Source organism: Sciurus carolinensis, chromosome 12 (assembly GCF_902686445.1).
Source record: "Sciurus carolinensis chromosome 12, mSciCar1.2, whole genome shotgun sequence".
Taxonomy (NCBI): domain Eukaryota; kingdom Metazoa; phylum Chordata; class Mammalia; order Rodentia; family Sciuridae; genus Sciurus; species Sciurus carolinensis.
The window spans coordinates 36,486,868-36,508,842 of record NC_062224.1 but is presented as its reverse complement, the minus strand read 5'-3'; the positions used below and the strand labels follow the sequence as shown (position 1 = coordinate 36,508,842).

The 21,975-nt window shown below is 49.2% G+C and overlaps 1 protein-coding gene across 1 annotated transcript; it reads left to right on the top strand.

Annotated features, from left to right (window-relative positions):
- Positions 1-1,725: 1,725 nt before the first annotated feature.
- On the top strand, positions 1,726-16,149 carry LOC124961054 (cancer-related nucleoside-triphosphatase-like). Its single transcript, XM_047519789.1, has 6 exons — positions 1,726-1,759; positions 2,882-3,044; positions 3,630-3,727; positions 4,916-4,940; positions 9,017-9,197; positions 16,081-16,149. The coding sequence occupies exons 1-6, from the start codon at positions 1,726-1,728 to the stop codon at positions 16,147-16,149; spliced, it is 570 nt and encodes a 189-aa protein (XP_047375745.1).
- The last annotated feature ends 5,826 nt before the right edge of the window (positions 16,150-21,975 follow it).

Sequence of the window (21,975 nt, the reverse complement as noted above, 5' to 3'; positions counted from 1 at the left end):
GTACAAATCAGTGTTCAATTATCAAGGAGTGAAAACACCCGTGACCCCACCTTGCCAAAAGAAGTAGTTGTTAATGGATAAAGAACATCCATTCGAGAAAGTTTTCTCTTTCCTGACACTGAATCTCTAGATCTTGATTCTATGCATCCTTGATCTACCTACATTCATGACAGAATCCCTTGCAGTGCTTCACAAGATGCTCAGTAAGTCCCTTCCAGACTGCCTGTCAGTGATGGGAAATGTTACCTAATGAAAATTTAGAATTCAAGTTTTAGAATAAGAGATACATTCTACATTGGACTACATGTTTCCTTTCCCTTTCTTTCTTTCTTCCTTTAGGAAGATCCTTCTATGGACTTATTTTGCTATGTCTTCTGTTCATTGACTTCCAATTTTCATGCAGGTGCAAGATGTGGAAGGCTCTACGTTACATTACCCCTTGGGATAATAAGTAATATACTGTTATAATAATATACTGTTATAAATGTTGCAAAAATGGTGGTAACAGTTCTATCTTATAATTTTGATTCATTTTAAATTTTTTTTAGGCAAGAAACTGAGGTCATATGAATGTCACATATTGCCAGCTAACTGGAGTCTGGGAGGTCTGATGTGTGGCAAACTAATTAAGCTGAGCACTCACTGAAATTGCTTTCTCAGCCAGGATGGAGAATGATTGCTCACAAGTCAAACCACATGTGAGACTGAAAGACTTTACAAGTAAATCTGGTTCAAGGCCATTTCACTTGAGGGGTGGAAATTTGAAGTGGTTAAGTGAGGCAGGGAGCTACTTAATTATCTGCCTGAAATTCTCCAGGTGGAGTATGAGGGAGCCTGACTTCCCAGAGTGGCCGCAGGTATGGGATGTCCACCAGAACCAGTGGCTCTCACTCAGTGGACTTTGGGAACTTCCTGAAAAAAAGGCAAGGATGCTGAGGACTGAAGACCAATTACTCCTGTTAGACCCTGTTCAGGAGAGGCAATTATTTACTGAGCTCCTGAGCTAGGCCCCTGCATACCAGACCAAACCAGAATGGAGTCACTTGTATAACTGCCTGGTTATCAAACTGAACTTCCAAAGAGGCACTCTTCCTAAAGCAATAACAGCTCCAGCCAGCCTGAATCAGCAAGCTAGGAAGTTCCTTCTGTTTTAGGCCACTTAACGGAGTAGCCCTTTGTTTAGCCTCTTCTGCATGTAAAGCCAACCTCCTCTGCCCTGCTCATGGCCAGTGAGATCTTTGGATCTGCTGTAACTTTGTCTTCACACTCTGCATCCTGAAGCTGGAGGCCAGGTTCCCATAAAGCTGCCCGGGCGCTCTGGGCTGCAGCGTTGCTGCAAACACGAACACACGGAGCAACGCAGCAGAGCCTGCTCCTTTCAGAGGGTGGCCCAGGCCCGGACGTGCAGCCTACGGGAACTGCACCTTGAGGGGTGGCCCAGCGCAGACTCGGATGCTTCGGGCGGCAAAGCCTTAATAACCAACGCCTCACGCAAGTCCAGCACGGAGGACTGAGCACGGGTTCTCACCAGAACCTCCTGGCTCTGAGCCCGGAGGCGGGTAGCATCTGCACACACGCCCATTCCAGGCAGAGCAGAAGCGAGCCCAGGTGCAGGAGCCGCGCGGGGTGGGGCTTTCGGGCGCCGGGGCGGGGCCAGCGGCGCTTGGGCGGGGCTGACCGACCCCGACGTGGCTGCAGCGATGGTGGGCAGCTAGGCCTCCCGGGATGGCGCGCCACGTGTTCCTGACCCGGCCGCCAGGTGAGCGCGGGGCCGCAGTAGCCTCCGCGCCAGGGAGAAGGCTCACGACGCTACCGCAGGGCCTCCTCACTGGTGCCTCTCACTTAGCTCCAAGAAGCAAAGGTCACGTCCATGCAGAAAACTCTCTTGCGCCAAGGGAAAGGAAAAGAGATGGTTCTCCTGACCCAGATGAGTGACCCAGGCCCGGACACGGATTCAGGTTACCCTGGACGACCGGCTCCAGTGTTAGGAGGTTGCAGGAACTCAAGGTTACAGTTCAGAAAAAACTCATAAATCAGTGCACCTACCAATAAACCTGTGGGAGCCACAGGCGGGGCTGCTGCAGAGCAGGGAATCTTCCACAGGCTGCAGAGGGAGCATTCTTAGCTTTAGGGCAGTGGAAGCTGGAGCCAGGTCAGGAGTTTATGCTAGATCAGATGCAGAGGTTGGTAGTCAATGGCTAGTGACTAAAGGTACCCGAGATAAGCCTGGATCTTACCTGCTACATTCCATATCCCCCTCAGCCTGTTCCTGGCAACCAGGCCAAGCACTGCAGGGCCTTCCACCTGGATGTGGCCTCTTCAGAGGTTCAGTGCGGTTTCATTGAATCGTGCAGACTCTGGAATTTTATTTTACCGAGCCGTGTGTGTGATAGGGGATTTAGGAGATTTGGGGTTTAAGATTTGCATTTTCAATAGACAGTGTGGAATGAAGTGATTTCCCCCCAATAAGCATGGCCCTGCTCTCCAGTGCCCATCCTCTGACCAAGTATGACCCCTGTTGGTTCCCAGGTGGGAAAATGAGGAGGGTGAACCTGGGAGGAAAAGCAGCTGAGTTCTGGATGTAAACGTGGCCTGATATCATGTGGAATGTGCATTGCATGCTGGGGGTGTGTCTGTGACAAAGCTGGGGATGTTTCAGAACTTGAGAATAGACTTCAGGATGCCGTTCATGTTTTCCTTGTTTGTTTCTACTAGAATTGAAACTTTTTCACACCTGGAGCAATCAAGATCAGAGTGAAATTAATATTCACAAATCTGTGTGTGGTTGCTCCTCTGCCTCCCTTGACTGCTCTCCTGCAGGTGGCACCTGTTGTGTGCTCTACGGAGAGTGCTTCCTGATGGGTCTCCTTCTCTTTTTTAGGGGTTGGAAAAACCACCTTGATCCAGAAAGCCAGTGAGGTTTTAAAGTCCTCTGGGGTGCCTGTGGATGGATTTTATACAGAAGAAGTCAGGCAGGGAGGAAGAAGGACAGGATTTGGTGTTGTCACTTTGTCTGGAACTCGGGGGCCTCTGTCCAGAGTCAGGTACTGATGCTTTATTACTGTAGGTTTTATCCTAAGTGATCCTTCTCTCCAAGTTCAGAGCTTTATATTCTGATTCCACCAGCGTTAAATTTTCCAAAAGTTTCCTGTGGGGTCCTTGGATGCCACTCTGCTTCCCTCTCCCAAGGGTTCAGAATCTGTGTCTCCCTGTGTTTGGGGCTTAACCCGATGACCTCCTCTATTTTGATGTATCTAGGGCTTGAGAGATGTCCCAGAGAAAGAAACAGACCACCACATGGACAGCAAGCATGAAGTCATGTTTCATTTGGAATGTGGGCCCCAGAGTCCTGTGCTTTTCTCCCTAGGTAATTCTTGGCCTTCTGTCTGACCCCACTTTCCAGACAGCTTGGGCACTGGGTCTGTAGTCACACTGCAAGGCCTGGTGGTGTGCAGACACGCAGTGAGCACCGTTCCCAGGGGAGAGCAGTGGGGCCAGTGCTCACAGTGCGTCTTCACTAGGTGGTTGCTGAGGATGGGGGAAAGTGCAGAAGGCCAGCTGTGCGGGGGGCTGCTGAGCACCAGGAATCAGTGCAGGAGCCCTCCTCAAAACAGTGTCTTTTCTCACAGGTCAGAGCCAATGCCAGGGAAGTGTGAGTGCCAGGTGGGGCAGTATGTGGTTGATGACTCTTTGGAGCAGTTGGCACTTTCCATCATGAGGAACGTGAGTGTTCCTGTCTCCTGAGCCTACCTGTGCTTTGCATCATAGGAGTTGAGATGGGAACGGAATGGCATTTGCTCTTCCAGGGAGGGTCAGATTTGCATTTTGCGGTTTTAAACTCTTCAAGCAGTTGAGCTGAGGAAATGCAGCATGTTACCCTGGGCTGCACATGAAGGCCTTGTCTCTTGGTCGGCACGTGTCCATGCTCCACAATAGGGAGAGCAGGAAGGAAGCAGCTGCCTGTACCCCAAAGACAGCACTGCCCTACCTTCCCTGAGTCTGGAGCCCTTTTTCTGTGGCTGTGTTCATTGCTGGCACTGAGGGTTTCTTCATCTGTGTTCTGAGGAATGTGCTCTCACTTTATTTCCTGGGGATCTTTGCCTGGCTTTGGTCTTAGGGTAATACTGGTCTCCCTTCTCTAATTTTTGGAAGAGTTTGGAAATGGTTGGTATTCATTTTTTTTTTTTTTTAATGTATGAAAGTCATACAGGTATAAAAAGCTTTTTATTAGAAACTTTTTAATTACTAGTTTAGTCTTTATTTGTTATATATCTGCTGGTTTTTGACTTCTAACTGGATCAATTGTGGTATTTGTGCCTTTTGGCATTTTGTCCATTTCATCTAAGTTATATACTAATTTTATTTTGTAAGCTTGATTGTGTTGACAGAGTTTCTTTCATTTCTTCTTTATTTAGCTCTTTTCCCATTTTTTTTTTCTTAATCAGTCTACTGAAAGCTTTTTCAATTTAGAGGATCTTTTCAAAGAACTAGCTTTTGGCTTTATTGATTATCTATTGCCTCTTTGCATCTGTTTATCACATATCATCAAGTCCTGGATCAAGTTCAGGATCATGAATAAAACATACATAAGCTCATCTCTGGAGACTCTCAGTCTAGTGTGAACACAGATGGGAGATGAGGACAGGGACCTCTCCATCAGTGCCATGCGAGCAGTGTGGGGATGGCTGGGCCCAGGAGGCCAGGAAGGGACTCTGAGGAACTGACATCCACACTGAAAGGAGAAGAGAAGAGAGTGTGGGGGTGACTGGGGAGGGGTGGTCCAGGGAGAATCTTCTAGATGGCAGGGGTGAGGAGGAGAGGAAGGTGCTGGGGACACAGGTGCAGGGCTCTGGGGCCCTGTTGAGGATCTTACAGAGTGACTTAGGGAAATGGAGTGGTGTGAACTCGTCTCAAGGGCTTTCCACTGCACCAGGACTGAGGTCCAGCATGCTTCCAGTGGACTGGAAGGCCCTGTGCCAGCTGACCCTGCTGCCTTTGAGGTCATCCAGCTGTGCTCCAGCCCACAGGTGCCAGGGCCATCCCGTCCCAGGCTCTCAGGACCTTCCATCTTGGTTGTTGGCACACCATCTTCCTGGGTGGTGCCTCTGCCCCTGAGCACCAGAGCATGAGTTAGTTCTCTGCCTCTGCTGCAATCACCACCCCCCTTCTCACCCTCCTTCCCCTGGAAACCCCCCCCTGCTGAGTTTCATGGGAACAGAGAATGTGGTGTTTCTCCACCAGATATCTCCATGTAAATGTCCAAACAGCAAGTGAGATGCTTTAATGAAATTCCAAGGGAAGAGTCTGACTTTTAGCATTGGATCAATACACAGAATTGATTTTTACTTCCTGTCAGCAGAGTTCTGGGAGAAGAGGGTGCATGCCTTATGTCTAGCTGCAGGGTTACATAAGCTCTCTGTACTGACCACATCAAGAGCTTGCATCTGTCTTCATTAAGGAACAAAGACTGCTCTGATCAGCAGTGCAGACCTTCAGGTGCCAGGCAGGCACAGCCCCCCACAGGGCATTCCTACCCAGTTAGGGGTTGGATTTCTTTTCTAGAACAAAAATGTCTCTCCCATCCCCCATATATTATTGTGATAAAGAAAGGAGAAGGAATTAGAGTTTAGCTTTTATAAAAACATAAAGATTAGGTGACAAAAATAGGGGTGTGTGAAGAGACAGGTTTGCTGTTGGCAGGCAGTGACAGGGTGGGTTGGAAGCTCTAGGAACCCCAGGGGAACAGGTGAGACCTTCCATCCAGGGCAAGTTTTGAGCTTGCAGGACCTGAGAAAGCAGATCTGACAAAGTTAAGAAATATCTGTCATGTGTAAGAGCCTCACTGTGGGTGGAGTGTTATTTGAGTTCTTTTAAAAATACTATGAAAAATGTATGGAAAATAATTCTCAGACCAGTGTGGCATGCCCATTGGTCCCCAGGGAAGCAGGACTGGCCAGGAGCTGGCAGCACCTTGGGGTGGAGGAGGCCCAGGAGGCTCAGGTCCGCAAGCTCACCTCAGCATGGGTATCTGCCACACTTTGCAGACCAGAGCAGAGATGGAGCAGAGCAGGGACACGGGAGGGGAAAGAGGGAGGCCAGTGCCCATGGGAAAGGTCTTAGGCTTCTAGGAAGCTCCCTGCAGGCCCAACTGGGTTGATCGCTCATCCAGGACTGACCTCACTTTACTTGAGAGCTATCACATTGTTTTCCTAAATATTGAAATTTTCTCTGTCCATGGTTAAAAAAAAAAAATTGTAAAAAAATGAGGGAGAATGTGAGTTACTCAGGTCTTACCATGGCATAGCCATTGCTGGCATGCTTTGCCTGCCTGGCTGCCTAGTCTGTTTGTTCAGTCATCCAGAACTGAAGAAACAGCCCCTCCCAGTTTATGGGCCCAGTTTGTTTTTCCTACAGGCTGACTAAGTGATCTGACGTGGTCTCATATCTTAATAATCTTCAGAACTGAAGTTCATGATCGACTCTCTGAGTGGGCATTTCATTTTTGATCTACTGTGGTTCCCTCCATGTCAGACACCTTGTTCCCAATGGGAAGTGACCTTGCCACCAAGTAGGAGCTCTGCCTCCAGCAGGGCTGGCCTCCCACAGGGCTTGAAGGGCAGCATGGTGTGAGGAGCCTGGTCCCAGGGCCACTCTGGTCCTCTGTGGTGTGAGGACAGACTGTCTGGCACGTTGCAGGTACCTGATTCACAGTTCCAAGACATATCCTGGCCTTGATTTGCATTTTTAAGGTTCTAATGAGGTTTAAGGGTTTCCATTGTTTGGTTTCTTTTGTCTAAATAATTGTGGGATTCTTCTTCCCATTCCCCCTTTGTAAGGAAGATGACCTTTTTTATGTTTATTGATTCTATTTTTCTGCTTGTCACTTTTGTTCAGTCCTATTCAAATTTAACATAACATTTTACTTTATTTTTCTTCTTCCCTGTGCTTTTAGAAAAGCACTTATACTTTCAGTCCACCTTGATTTATTTTCAAAATGTAACATGTGAGACAGTTGGTTTCCTTCCAGATACTTAGCTAGTTTGCTAAAACCGTTTATGAGACAACTCACATCCAATCAGTGTATTTTGCTTCATAAGTCATGTTTAAATGTGTGTGCGAAATGCTCGAGGGCCATCCCTCATCATGCTGGCCCTTCATTCCCTCAATACTGCACTGTTTAATTACCATTGCAACATTGCCCCTCACGCCTTGGTCCTCCTGCATTGTCCTGTGCTGGTGGTAGCAGCGGTGGGTGGCATTGGCCGTTACCAAGTGCAGACTATCCGACTGGAGGCTCCATCCTCAGAACACTGCCTCTGCGTTTCTGTTTTTACTGAGGTCTTCCTGGTGCACAGTATCTGCCAGGCAGAGCTGTCCTGAGCTGTGGAATTGAGGCCACGTTGGAGGTCACATGGGGTGATGGGGACTGTGCAGAGCAAGGGCCCTGTTGATGTGGAGGACATGGTCATTTTCAAGACAGCCTCCTTCTCGTGGCCTCAGTGGGGTTCCTCTCCTCTCCCTTTTTTAGCATCTTTCCTGGGGAGGCTGTTTGCAGGGCTCTGAGCATCATGGTATCCTCTGCAGGCCCTATAGGCAAGCAGATTTAACTCCTCCTTGAAATGCCATCACACCAAGGTGTGGCACCTTGGGGAGCCAACCCCCAGCTGGGATTGTAGCTGAACTTCTCTTGCCCCCAGCCACTTGCCACTTGTCACCACCTCCCTGTAGCCCATGTCTGTTCTCACCCACTCCAGGTGGTTTCTAATAAAGAGAAGGATAGCGGTGGCAGAGATAAGAGCTTTTCTCCAAAGTTCAAATAGTGGTAAAATTTTACTAGCCTATGAAACTTTTTGAAAACAGTTTGAATGCTGCTGGTGGCGAGGACAGCAATCTCTGCACCTGTGGTGAGGTCTGCTGCCCAGCTGGCCACTGGCTGAGCATGCTCTATAAGGTGGCACTCCTGCCTGTGCCTTGGCTGGCAGGCACACTTGTCTGCCCCTGGAGAGCAGTTTCTTCTTGGTGAGAGAGGTGTTCGTGGACACAGTTCCTGTTTCCTGGGAAGGTGTGCAGTTGTGTGTCACATGGGAGTGGCTGAGACCTCGGAGTGGGGCTCATCTGTTGGACTCCAGGACTCCTCCTGGTGCTCCCAGTGGGGGCGGGCACCTAGAGAAAGTGTGCACACCTGCCTTGCAGCAGCCGGGCAGACTGAAGGCGCTCTGCTCCGCGGGGTTTCCTTGGAGGAGTGGTTCTGGTCATCCTGGAGCATTTAGACGATAGCAGCGGTGCCTGACAGGGCCCCCCCCCCACACACAGCTGGGTCCTGTATTTTCCAGGGAGAGTGGCCAGAGTGGCTGTTGCTCTGTCCTGGGGGTCTCACAGCCCAAGTCTCCTCCGGCTGGTTCTCAGGGCCTGTGTCACAGGAGGGGGTTCTTTATGGTGCCCCTCTGCCTGTCAGCTGGTAGGACCTTCTCAGTCCCAGAACAGCTCTCCCAGCTGAGACCCTGTGTGTTGTGGGTTTGGCAATGGTGTGCATGGGACCCTGAGGGGGCATGTAGGACATCACGGAGGAGCTCGGCCTGGCTACAGGCCCTGACAGGGCCACTGGGGACCCGTAGAGCACCCTCTGCTGCCGGGCCTAGGATGGGAGTGCCCAGTGCTAGTCTAGACCTCTTGGAGCAAGACTCAGAGTTGGAGTCAAGAGGCCAGCATTGCCTGTGGTGCTCAGCCTTTGCTGTCTCCTTTATTTAAACCTGAGGTATTGGGGGTGCCCTTTATTTTCTTTGTACATGTAAGCATAAGGTGGGGTCACTGTTGGAACCATTGTGAAGAATAAAATATTGCAAGAAGCCAGGGCTTTGGGACTGAGTGCTTGGTGCTACAGGCTCCTAGGTCACCCTTCTTGTGAGTCTGCACGTGAGGACAGCCTGTGGCCTGTGGGGCCCTGTGAGTAGTGTGGCCTGGTGTCCAGTGAATGTCTCCATCCCCAGGTGGGTTCCTGCGGAGACCTCGGATGCAGAGTGTGTGTCATCAATGAGATTGGGAATATGGAGCTCTTCAGCCAGCCCTTCATCCAGGCTGTGCACCAGACTCTGTCCTCACCAGCGACCATCATCCTGGGCACCATCCCAGCCCCAAAAGGAAAGCCACTGGCCCTTGTGGAGGAGATACGGGGTAGGCCTGATATGAAGGTGTTCAGCGTGAGTGTACCCTGTCTGCAGGTGCCCTGCCCTCAACTGCTCCTCTGCCGCTCATGTGCCCCTGTGCTGCAGCATCACCGAATTGGATCTTAGGGGTTTAGAATGACACTATCCTCCATGCACTGATGAGCCTTGGGAGCCCTGAGTGTCCCAGCCTGCTGCACTCCTCAGTCCTTCTCGTGCCTCTCTGTCCTCTCTGTTGCCCTCCTCTGTGCCCGCAAGTGCCCTTGGTGAGCTCCACTCTTGCTGCCCCCATCCCAGGTTAAAGCTTCCCAGAGGCAGGTGGTGAGTGGAGGTTGTGGGGCCTCAGCAGGTTAGTGCTCTTGACGAGCACCTGCCTCACTGGTTGCAAAGTCCCCTGGCCCTCTGGCCCTGCTAGGATGTTGCTACCAGTGCATCCTATGTGTGGCACTGAAGGACCACATTGGGGTTGGACCTGCCAAATCTGGGAGGCATGTGCACCTCCTTCAGGGGTGCACTCCCTTGGCCATTGCCTACTGAACACCTACTGTGTGCAGGGCATTGTTCACATCTTGGTGGGTCCATTCCCCAGGAGCGTGGGACCGAGTGCAGGAGCTGAGTGTCACATGTGCAGGCAGATGCAGGAGGTGGTTCCAGCTGCTACCGAGGGCTGGGAAGAGCAGCGTGCTGGGTGGCCTGGTGGTGGGCAGTACTCAAGGGAGGTCTGTCCCAGGAGGTGATGTCTGAATGAGGCTGGAAAGGTGCAAAGGCCGAGTCCTTATGTCAGTGGCCTCAGAGCCAAATGCCACCAACTGCCCCTCTGCTCACTGCCTCCAAGGTAGAGGTGCATGATGACAGTGTCTGTGGACATGGAGACAGTAGTGCTGGAGGAGCAGGAGATGGTGCTTCCATGCTGGAAGGCTGGGCTTGATCCCTTGTTAGCACCAGGGACCCGAAAGTCAAGGGAGCATCAGGGGAGCTGAGGGCTATGTCCAGAAGTGCATGCTGTGTCTTAAGATGAGGCCACGTGCCCCCTCCAGAGGGGAGACTGTCCTCCAGCAGGGCAGTCATTGCTCCTCATGGGGCACAGAAGGCATCAGCTCTGAGAGAGCTCGGGGAAGGGGCCACATGCCCCACTCTTCTCCAACTGCCCGGGCGCCATGGGTGTGACCCTTGCAGTTCTGGCTTAAAAACAAGGACCCTCATGTCCTTACCAGCAGACTGAGCAGTTGGCTGATGTGTGTCTTGGGTCCTTTCTGATCCCCAGAGGCAGTGAATGTCTGGATCTGTCTGAGAGTGGCCTCTGCCCACAGTGTCCTGGGCAGGCATCTGTGAGGAGATCTGACCAAGAGGCAGGCAGGGCCAGGGAGAGGTTGTCTGAGAAGAGGGGCTGGGAGGATCCACAGCTCCTGAAGGAACAAGAGAAGGCAGCCAGTTCCATGCCCCAGGTGGAGCTGTGCAGCCCTGCCAGACTGAGTGAGCTCCAGGGTGGGGTGCGTGCCACCCAGCCAGTGCCATCCGCTCATTGCCTTGTGCCAGGCGTGCAGCTAATGGATAACAGACTCGGCCACAGGTCACTTGTCCTGAGAGCCAGGTGTGCTGCAGCTGGAATGAAGAGGTGGCCGGCAGATATGGGCTTCCAGCCACAGTGCTGGAGTCAGGGCAGGACTGGCCCCAGCATCCTGTGTTGCCTCAGTGACCATCACAGGCCCTGGAAGCAAATGAAGAACTGAAAGTCTCAGACTGAAAGTTTCAGCAAAAATAGAGACAATAGAAGAATCACAGGGAAATTTATAACCATTAAGTACAGTAACCAAATTAAAATGTTAATCTGTGGGCCCACTTTCTGAGGATGACAGAAGAAGAACTAGCAGACTCGAAGATAGAGCAGCAGGCAGAATAAAAAGGTCAAGAACGAGCCCTGTGGACGGATGGGACACAGTAGCCCAGATCTCCCCGTGTTTGCTAAAGGCAAACCTACAGATTCCAAAAGCCTGCTGTGAACCACAGCTGGGTAAACCGAAGAATCTGTGCCAAGAACCTCAGGACCAGATCTGTGGGCACTGACTCGAGTCCCAAGAGCAGCGTGAGAGAAGCAGCACCTGACTCTTGATGCACCGATATGCAGCTGGAGATGCCCATTGGCTCAGGGCCCCAGGGTTGGAGCAGCAGCCTGGCACCCAGAGGATTCCGTCCAGGTAAAGATCCCCTCAGGAGCATGGGGGAGAGAGCACTGTGCAGAGGTCGAGCTGTGTGCTGGTGACAGCGTCTCAAGCTCCTGAGGTCATGTTTGACAGGTAAGGCAGGAATGGCGACACTCAGATGTGCAGGTAGACAAAGAAAGACAGTCTCCAGAAGGAAGGTATCCTCTCACCTCTGCTGCCCAGCAGACGGGGTGGTGAAGCTGCTGTGGACTGGCTTCTCCCCCACTTACTGAGCCTGGCGCTGCTTCCTGCCACGTGAGGCAGATGCCCCTGCTACATGGAGGGGACCCGCCAAGCAAGCATTCATGGAATGTGTCCAGCCGTGGCTGGGTAGAAGGGAAGGTCAGGCAGGGTGGACAGGCCTCTGGAGTGGGTAGAAGGCCTCTCAGCATGCCACTCGAGCACAGGCCTGAGAAAGGAGGAGGAGCAGGTTAGTGGAGCTGGGATGAGAGTTTGTCTCCTGTAACTTGCTGTTGAGTTCGGAGGGGACTTTGCCATCACATGCTGTTGGTTTCTGAGGGAGAAGTCACCGACTTGGTCTTCTGCCTTCTAGTCCACGTCTCAGCATTGGCAAGGTTCTGAGCCACGTCACATCCTCTGCAGTGGGAGCTCATGGTGTGATGAGCCTGGCACCTAGCCTGGTGCCTCGTGTCCCTGGCTGCAGCGGGGGTGCTGTCTGGCATCCAGGCTGCAATGCTGCCTGCCTGCCCCAGAATGCTCCTGCCTCTGCCCCCTGCTGTCCTCCCTTGGCTCCAGCAGAAGCTGAACTGCCGATGTCAGCCATCATCACACCTTGGTCTGCCCAAGTGCTTGCTGACCTGCTGGGCAATCCTGCAGCTCCTGGTCCTGCTGGTTCTGTCTGGAGACCTTCCAGACCACAGGAGGGTCTTGGAGGCGTGGGAACTGCCATGGCTTGGGTACTGACCATGGCCTTCCTGAGGTCATATTGCTCTTTCAGAACATTGTCCACATTTTTTTTATGACTTCTAAAGCCTATTGCTCTCTAAATATAACACCAAGAACTGTTTTTGTTTTGAACTTATTTCAGTGTTTGGCTCACGGAAGATAATTATGAAAACAGGTAACGGCCATGTTGATGCCTTGGAGGCAAAAGGAGAAAGCTTTTGTGGGTTGAGATTACTGGAAAGGGGTTTGTGTACTTTTCCTAGTTTTCTAATTAACTGGGTGGAGCAGACTGGCAGGCTGGGAGCATGTGTAGGGTGCTAGGTGTTCAGACTCTCCCCTCCACAGCGTATGTGGTGGGGGCAGGATCCACCCATGCCTGCAGCCAGGGCACTGGCTTGTCAGTGGGGTGTAGACTCTTCTGTGACTCGAGTCTGAGATGTTATTTGATTTTTCTATTTTATAAAATGTTAATATAACCAAAAGCTACTTTAATAATAAGAATTCTGAGCCCTTTAAACTTGCTTTTTCCACAAAACCATTTTTATCCTTTCAGTTCTCACTTTTGGGTTGTAGGATCATAAGCGTACTAGATGCTAGGTCCCAGCTTCTTTCTATTTGGAAAATTTTGGACTTTCTGCTCTTCTTGCTATGTGTATTTTAGACAACAGGACATAAACTGTTTTCTTCTTAGTGGGAATTCGATACTGTCCCTGGTTACCCACATCTCTGTTCTGTGGATGCAAAGCCAGGGTCGGGGCTCATTCGCCAACTGCTGGATACTACAAGATCAGAAGTCAATAGTGGTGGGTTCTTTCTGCAGAAATTGAGAAGCAAATCCTGAAATTCACATAAAAATACAAGGGACTCAGCTAGAATAATCTGGAAAATGGACAATGTTGGAGTACTCACACTTTCTGATTTTAAAATTTACTCCACAGTAGTTGAAACTGTAGTACTGGAATCAGGGTGCACATGTAAACCATTGAAAGAGAGTGGAAGTTCAAAAATAGACTCTGTATCTGTGACCACTTGATTTTCCATGAGGGAGCCTGGGCAGTGTAATGGGAAAAGAGCAGTGTTTTCCACAATTGCAGCTGGAAAACTGGATATCCGCATGCAAAAGAACGAAGTTGGACCCTTCCTTCACACTGTGCACAAAATTAACTCAGAATGGTTTATAGATATAAATATAAGAGGTAAGTCTATAGAACTCTTGGAAGAAAATATAGGAGTCTTTATGAACAGCAATTGGGCGAAGCCTGCTATGAAAGATCACTCAGAACTCAGACAGCAAAGGAAAAAATAGATAAGTCAGACCACACCAAAACCCTAAACCTTTGTGCTTCAAAGGACCCAGCAAGAGTAGGAAGGAGCACACAGAGGGGAGAAGATGCTAGCAAATTATGTATCAGATGAACCTGAATCCTAGAACACAAAGATGACTTTAAGAACTCAACAATAAAGTGAAAATAAACCCATAAAAATAGACAGAGATTCTAAATGGGTATTTCTCCACAGAAGCTATATAGGTGATATGTAAGCCCATGAAAGGTCGTGCAGTGTCAGGGGTAGCTGGGAAGACACACCCCTTGGGGTGCCTGCAATATGACTGAAAGAAAGAAATGGAAGATGTTGGTCGGGTGTTGGTGCCCTCACGCCTGCTGGTGAGACCTCAGTGGTGCCAAAACTGGAAAACAGGTGCAGTTTCTCAAAAATTAAATTTGAGTCACTCTGAAAACCAGCAATTCCACTCCAATATATTTACACACAGAAGAATGGAAAACATGTTCACAAAATCCTTCAATGAACGATCACAGCAGCATTATGGCCAGAACGTGGGAATCACCCCATTTCTGCAAAGGGATAAAAGAAATGTGACACCTTCACACAGTGGGTGTTATTGGCAACACAAAGGTCTGAAGTACCGATGGTTTCACTATACAACATGTGTGAACGAGTGTCACCTCGTGCCAAGTGAAAGAAGCCAGGCACAGATCACATACCTGTGATTCCACTTGCAGAGAATGTCCAGGAGAGGCAACATTACTGAGAGAGCAGATAGAAGTAGTTGCCAGAGGCCGGGGAGGGCAGAAGGGGGTAACTGAAGGGGCTTGTGTTGGTGATGAAAATGTTCTGATATTAGATAGCAGTGAGGATTGCAAACTCTGAATGTACGCAGTGCTGGGGATTGAACCCAGGTCCCTGTGCTTGTGAGGCAAGTACTCTACCAACTGAGCTATATTCCTAAACCTAGAATTCTACTCTTGGGGTGAATTCTATGATGTATGATTATGTCTCCATAAAACCACCCCCCTCACACACACATACACACAGAAATCAGGTAGAAGAGCCAAGTGGAGAAGAAGTGGCACCACTCCCCTCTCTAGAAGATTTGGTCACCACTTAGACATTGACCCACATCCCTCACCAACATGGCGGAGGGTCCCACATGGGGAGAAGCATGGTGCCAGCTGGGGTGGCTTCCCCTTCTCACAAAACCACTCATTTAATCCTGTTTGCCTCCTGAAGACCCCACCCCCACATGCCATGCACTGAGGGATCAGGCTTCCAACACATGAACCTCTGGGGGACACAGTCAACCCAGAGCAGGCCTGCTGGGGGCCAGCTGCTCCTCCTCTCAGGCTGCCAGCACTGACCTCTGCAGGTCTCTAGTGCACCCTCCCTCATACCAGGAGGCTTTGCTCATGTCCCCCTCTGTCCAGGTGCCCTTCCCCATTGACCACCTGTCAAGGTTGCGTCCAGGTGCACCCTGCTGTGGAAGCCTTTCTGAGCCCTGTTGCCTCCCACCCAGGCCCTGCCACCTCTCTGGACCCTTCCTGTGGGAGTCTTGGACCTCCCCCATCCTTGTTCATGCTACGTCTCCCCTAGTCTGCCACCTCCATGAGGTCAGCATCCTTTCTGTGGTGTCCCACCCTTGGCCCTGTGCCCGTGAGCATGGGGATCAGGGGAGGCATAGTGACAGGAAGCATCAGCCCTGCCCTCTCCCTGGATCCTCTGCCCCTTTTGTTCTGCCAGACTGGTGAAGGAAGAACTGATCACAGGGGCAGGGATGCCGGAATTGCTTCTCGTACTTTCTTGTTGGACATCCTTGCGTTGTAAGGGTACTGCCTATGGAGAACATGCTGGGGTCAGGAGGCTGAGTTATGGTCTGCACTTTGTCACTCTCGCTTCTCTGGCTCAGCCCCCTCCTCCTCCAGGTGAGCCAAGGCCTCTTGCAGCACTTGGGTCCTCCAAGCCCCTGGTTAACCAAGTAGACATACTAACCTTGGGAGCATGCTCGGATTCTGGGTGTCCCTGGGTATCAGTCCTCTGCTGCTCTGTTGGCCGCTTCTGCTCCAGGGTGACTGTCCATCTGCCCTACCCCCTCCTTGTCTTCCTTACAGCTCTTGGTTCACACTCTTTCCAAGTCAGGATCCATCAGCACTCAAAGCTGCTGTCCCTTCTTATTTATTTATTTATTTATTTAGGCACCAGGGATTGAACCAGGGTTGCTTAACCACTGAGCCACATTCCCAACCCTTCTTATTTTTATTCTGAGACAAGATCTTAGCAAGTTACTGAGGTAGGCTCTGAACTTGGATACTCCTGCCTCAGCCTCCCAAGCTGCTGGGATTGCAGGTGTGGGCCACCTCACCTGACTTGCTGTGCTTTGGGCTGTCTCTGTAGAGCTGATGGTGGAACTGGAGACACCTGTCCTGTCTCAGACCTCCTGCTGGCCTCCCAGCCTTCCCGTTTCTCAGGGCAAAGGAAAGGAGGGAAATCTGAGACCTGCTTCCTACTTCCTCACACAGGTCACCAAGGAGAAGAGAAACCCCCTTCTACTGGATGTCATGGCCTGGGTGCAGAGCTGTGGGAAGTGAGGCCAGCTGGCACCTGCGGTGCTGCCCTGTGGAGGTGCCCAGTGGAGCACAGCCTCCAGCCCTGCCTCCAGCTCCATGCCTCCATGCATCTGGACCCTGTGGCCGGGGAGGCTGACAGCTGCTTCCATAAATGTTTGGCAAGTCAGGCAGCCTTGGGATGAACAGCAACCCCTCATGTCCTGCTTGTGCTCAGGGCTTTCTGTTTATTTCCTCTTCAGTCATGTGCATGGCCAGGGTAAAGCAGGAACTGAGCAGAGGTGCTCAGTCCCTGGAATTTGTCCCCTTTGAAGTTTGTCCTTGTGTTGCCATTGGACAGCAAGTTCACTGCCCATTGATTTTGCATGTCATGGAAATTAAATCCCTCTCTGGGCTTCTGTCTCCAGAATTGTTATTCTTCAGAAAGCCATTGGGGTTCCCTCCCCACCTCTTGTGTATTCTTTGTTAGTTGCTTAATAAATTAAAGCAAATGTGGTGTTTCAAACACATGAATCCTTGTGTGGGTGGCCTTTGGAGCATCCTGCTCCCTGCCACTCAGACTGACGGGCAGCAAGGCCTGGGCCCAGGTTCCTTCAGAGCCCTGCCTGAGCCGTGTGCTTGGGTGCACTTTTTTAACCTTTTTGAGCCTTGTTTCCCTTCCAGGAAAAGGCAATGGCTGTCCTCAAAGCAGGTGGTGAGACTGCAAAGGGAACTGTCCTCAGCACTGGGCTGTGCAGTCGAGAGGAAGGCTGCAGAAGTCTGGGTCAGCCCCCAGCAGAGTGCCATAGAAGATGGAGGTAGGAAAACCTGAGCACCCTGGGATTCAAAGACAATGGTACTGGAGTGACAGCTATGTGTTTGTAGGTCACTTTGGGTGACGATCTGTGAGTTTTCAGGCTTTTCAGCAACTAGCATCAGCTACAGAATCACTGGCATAAAGTTGGCCTGTCCCTGCTCTGTGAATGACAGGTCTCTGCACATGCAGACAGGTGTCTGAGCAGGGTGCTGGACAGTGCTGAAGCCCAGGCCTGAGCATAACCAGGGCCTTCAGCCTGGGGAAGGCCCCATGTCAGCTGTGCTTCCTGGGCAACTTTCAAGCTTGACCTGGATGTGCCTGCTTGAGGGGTCATAGCGGCAGTCCTGCTGGCCTGGGGACACTCCCTCACAAAGGACCTCCTACCCAGGGGGAGGAGAGGCTGTCTCCACTGACCCTGCCCTTGGGTCTCAGTGATGCATCAGGGTGTCTGCCAGGCTGGCTGACTGCAGCCACGGTCACCAAGTTGAGGAGAACTAACCAGTGTGTGTTATGGCCTTCAGTGGGCCAGGATGGCCACCACCAAGCCTGGGAACCTAACCTCGCCCAAACTGTGAGGGCATAAAGCCCTGCAGGGGCCCCACCAATCCCAGGAGATTGTGGTGGAGGGAGGGAACAGGCAGATGTCCCTGCTGTGTCCTCCTGGGCCCTGCACCCAGACCTGGGCAGCCACCTACCCAACTGAAGCAGGACCCCACATGCAGCACCTTTCCGGAGCCTCTGGGCAGCAGTGGATGTGTGCACAGTGTTCCCTGGGCTCCCAAGTAGGAACATGTCCCCTCTGCACTTGTCACTCAGAGCTCTGTGCTTCAGGGTGACTGTTGACTGAACTCTGCTTTTGTCTTAAATTAGGAAACCCATGAAACCTACTTCAAAACAGATGGAATGGCCTTGGTGTTTGTGCTTGTGGGGGCAGAAGTGTTGCTATGCCTGAGTGTGGAGCTGGCTCCATGGCCTCACCATGGGCACTGGGACTAGATGCAAGGGGGATCTGGGCCTGAGTGACTCTGGAGCTGTGCCCTTTCCAGCACGCCCTGCATGCCTCTGTCAGGTCTTCTGTGGGTTTAGTGTGCATGTGCCCCAAACCTCACAGGCGACATGTAGCTGTGATGCTGTGGCAAGTCCTGCCATGATTCCTGTACTGCCATGTCAGAGAATGCTCAGGGGCATGTGGCAGGTGTTGTACAATCCCTGTCACCAGCCAGGGGCCTGAGGAGGAGCACCAGCAGTCCAGCAGCCGCACTAGGACCTAAGGAGAAATGTCCTCGGGGGCACACAGAGCAGATGCAGTGCTGCTTCTGCGAACAATTTTGGCTGGATGAGAGGCCGGTGGGATGCAGAGCGGGTTGGGGAAGGCTTGCTGCCCTATGCCCTCCTCTCCTGGCAGCCCTGGCTGGCCACTCCATGCCAGGCTTACAGATGGACTCCTCTTACCTCTGGATGGGTGGCTTGGGGAGGAAAGGATGAACCTTTAAAACTGGCCAAGAGGGAGATGCTCCCTGTAAGGTCGCAAGTTCAGTTGTTCACCCCAAACCCACCCCAGGGAGCTGGCCATGACGGATGCCTTGCCCCTCCTTCCCTGCTGCCTTGGCAAGGGCCCCTTCCAGGAGGACTGGCCCTGTGTGCTGACGAGTGGACAGGAAGGGAACCAGGGACCAAGGCACAAGCAGGTCTGTGGGCAGTGAGGTGGTGGTGTCAGGGGTCCGAGAAGCATTCACCAGACAGAAGCCTCAATATGGTGCAGAAGGGAGCCATCCTTATCGTGAGGGACATGTTTTAGAAATGGCAGCAGACTCAGCAAAACTCAAGCACCAGACCAGGCAATAACTGTAAAGTACTTTAATTCCCAAAACAAAGGCTGTGTGAGTGTGCTTGTGGTGGGGCGGGTGGCCCAGCACGAGCGTGGAAGACAAGTACACAGGCTGGGGAAGCATATGGGAGTGTGGGCAGGTGGAGGAGGCACCCAGACCCTGGCCTCCAGACCTGGTCCACTTACCAATGGAAGGCATTTGAATTGTTCCAAATGTTGGTGAAGATGTGTAAAAACACTATAACTTTCACACATGTGTTTTTGTCTGAGCATACTTATTTGACTTGAGCACTCTATCTGATACCCATGTATAATTTTTTACTCCAGTTGGTATGAGAATTATATTTTCTGGCCATGGTGATATTTTGTAACATCTGCTCCTTTCATATGTATTTTCCCCTCAGCCTCAGGTAGTTTTCTCTCATCCAAGCACTGGTCAATATTCAGGTGCTGATTTGGGGAGATTTCAGTGGATCTCTGGAGCTCACTCTGTTTGCAGCTCGAAAGGAGAGAGCTCCAGAACTGGATAGGGGAACTGCACTCTGTTAGGAACTCCAGCTCCTAGGGTCTCCCACTGCACCAACACCATCTTTTCATCTCAGAGAGACCACACACTTCTCCTGTGTCATCTCCTTCATAGCAGCCTGGGACACTGTCTAGGTGGGGGTAGTTGAAAGACTACAACCACATGCCTTGGCATGTTTGTGTCTCCCTGCCATGAGATCACAGTTCCATGATTTCTGTTATCCTACATTTGAAAATCATATTTTATGTTTCTGAATTTTTTTCTAATTGAAATCAGAAGGTCAAATCTGGTCCATGATAGTCTTCTCTGGAAGTAGAAGCAACCTAATTCATGTTGTTTACTTAATTTCTTTAACCTAGATATGCATAATGACTGTAGCCATTCTCCAATCCAGTAACATAAATACCATGACAGTGGTGCAAAATTTGTTCTCATACCCATTGCCTTACTTAGAATGATTTGAATTTTATGCTATAGGTAGCTAGGATTGAGACTTTTGTATTTTTAAAGCAAGATGTATGTATTCTTTTAATAAATATTAATAGATTTTTTATCAGTAAGAAATATTGTAATTATCTTAAAATTTTTCCAGTTTATGCTTATAAATAATTTCTCCTATGTAACCATTATTTGTACTTGACAAAGAATCTTCTTAAGGTTTCTAATTTTTTCAATTACTTGAGATCTTTAATAATATTTTATAACTTTTAGTGTAGAAGTTTTGAAAATCTTTTCCTAGGTTCTTCTAGGTTTATGCAGCCATTATAAATGTCCCTTTTTAAAAACGTGTTTGTTTGTTTTTGGCATATAGAAAATTCAATTATTTAAAAAATATAGATCTTGTATCCAATGGCCTTGACAATTTTGTTACAGCTGAGTGTATTTTTTTTATTTTCTAGGTTCACTATTATTTTATCTACTAATAAAGACAATTTGCTTTCTACATCTTAAATCATGTATGTGTGTATGTTTATATATCTATTTTTTCTCGTTTCTGTTTTCTGTCATTTTCTGAATGAAGCCTCTGAGAAATTGCTGATAGAACTGCTGATGGCTGCTAGACTTGTTCCTTGTCTCAGGGGAAAAGCTGTCAATAGTTCAACCTTAAGTACCATGTTCGCTGAAAAATTGTTGTTTCTATCAGATAAGAATGTTTCCTTCACTCATTTTAAAAATGTAATGATTGTATGTTAAAATTGTCAAGTGCTTTTTTAAATATTTTTTTTATTTTTACAGACTGCGTTTTGATTCACTGTACACAAATTGGGTACATCTTTTCATTTCTATGGTTGTGCACAATGTAGATTCATACCATTCGTGCAATCATACAGATACATAGGCTAATGATGTCTGTCTCATTCCAACATTTTTTATACCCCTGCCCCCTCCTCCCTCTCATTTTCCTCTATTTAATCTAAAGTTCCCCCATTCTTCTCTCATTTGCCTTCTCCCATCCCCCATTATATATCATCATTCACTTATCAGAGAAAATAGTTAGCCTTTACTATTTGGAATTTGATTATTTCACTTAGCATAATATTCTAAAATTCCATCCTTTCATCTGCAAATTATTCTTTATGGCTGAATAATATTCCATTGTGTACATATACAGCAGTTTCTTCATCCATTCATCTGTTGAAGGGCATCTAGGTTGGTTCCACAATCTAGCTATTGTGAATTGAGCTGCTATAAATGTTGTGGCTGTGTTACCGTAGTATGTTAATTTTAAGTCCTTGAGTTAAAATCGAGGGGTGGAATAACTGGGTAAAAATGTGGGTCCATTCCAAGTTTTTTGAGGAATCCCCACACTGCTTTCCAGAGTGGCTGTACCAATTTGCAACTCCACCAGCAAAATAAAAGTGTGCCTTTTTTCCCACATCCATCCCAACATCTATTGTTGTTTGTGTTCTTGATAATAGCCATTCTAATTGGAGTAAGATAAAATCTTAGAGTTGTTTTAATTTGCATTTCTCTAATTACTAGAGATGTTGAACACTTTTTCATATGTTTATTAATTGCCTGTATATCTTCTTCTGTAAAGTGTCTGTCCAGTTCCTTGGCCCATTTATTGATTGGTTTTTTTGTATTTTTGGTATAAATTTTGGTAAGTTCTCTATAAATTTTGGATATTAGTGCTCTATCTGAAGTACTTGTGGAAAATGTTTTCTCCCACTCTGTAGGCACTCTTTTCACATTATAGATTGTATCCTTTGCAGAGAAAAAGCATTTCAGTTTGAATCCATCCCATTTATTGATTCTTGATTGATTTCTTTTGCTTTGGGAGTTTTTTTTAAGGAAGTCTGATCCTAAGCCAACATGATGAAGATTTGGGCCCATTTGTCTTCTATTTATTGCAGGGTCTCTGGTTTAATTCCTAAGTCCTTGATCCATATTGAGTTGAATTTTGTGCAGGGTAAGAGATAATGGTTTAATTTCATTTTACTGCATATGGATTTCCAGTTTTCCCAGCACCATTTGTTGAAAAGGCTATCTTTTCTCCATTGTATGTTTCTGACTCCTTTGTCTACTATGAGGTATCTGTATTTTTGTGGGTTTCTGTGTCTTCCATTCTGTACTACTGGTGGACCTGTCTATTTTGGTGCCAGTACCATGCTGTTTTTGTTACTATTGCTCTGTAAGTTCTGATATTGTGATACCACCTGCTTCATTTTCACTTTTTCTGCTCAGGAATTTTATGTC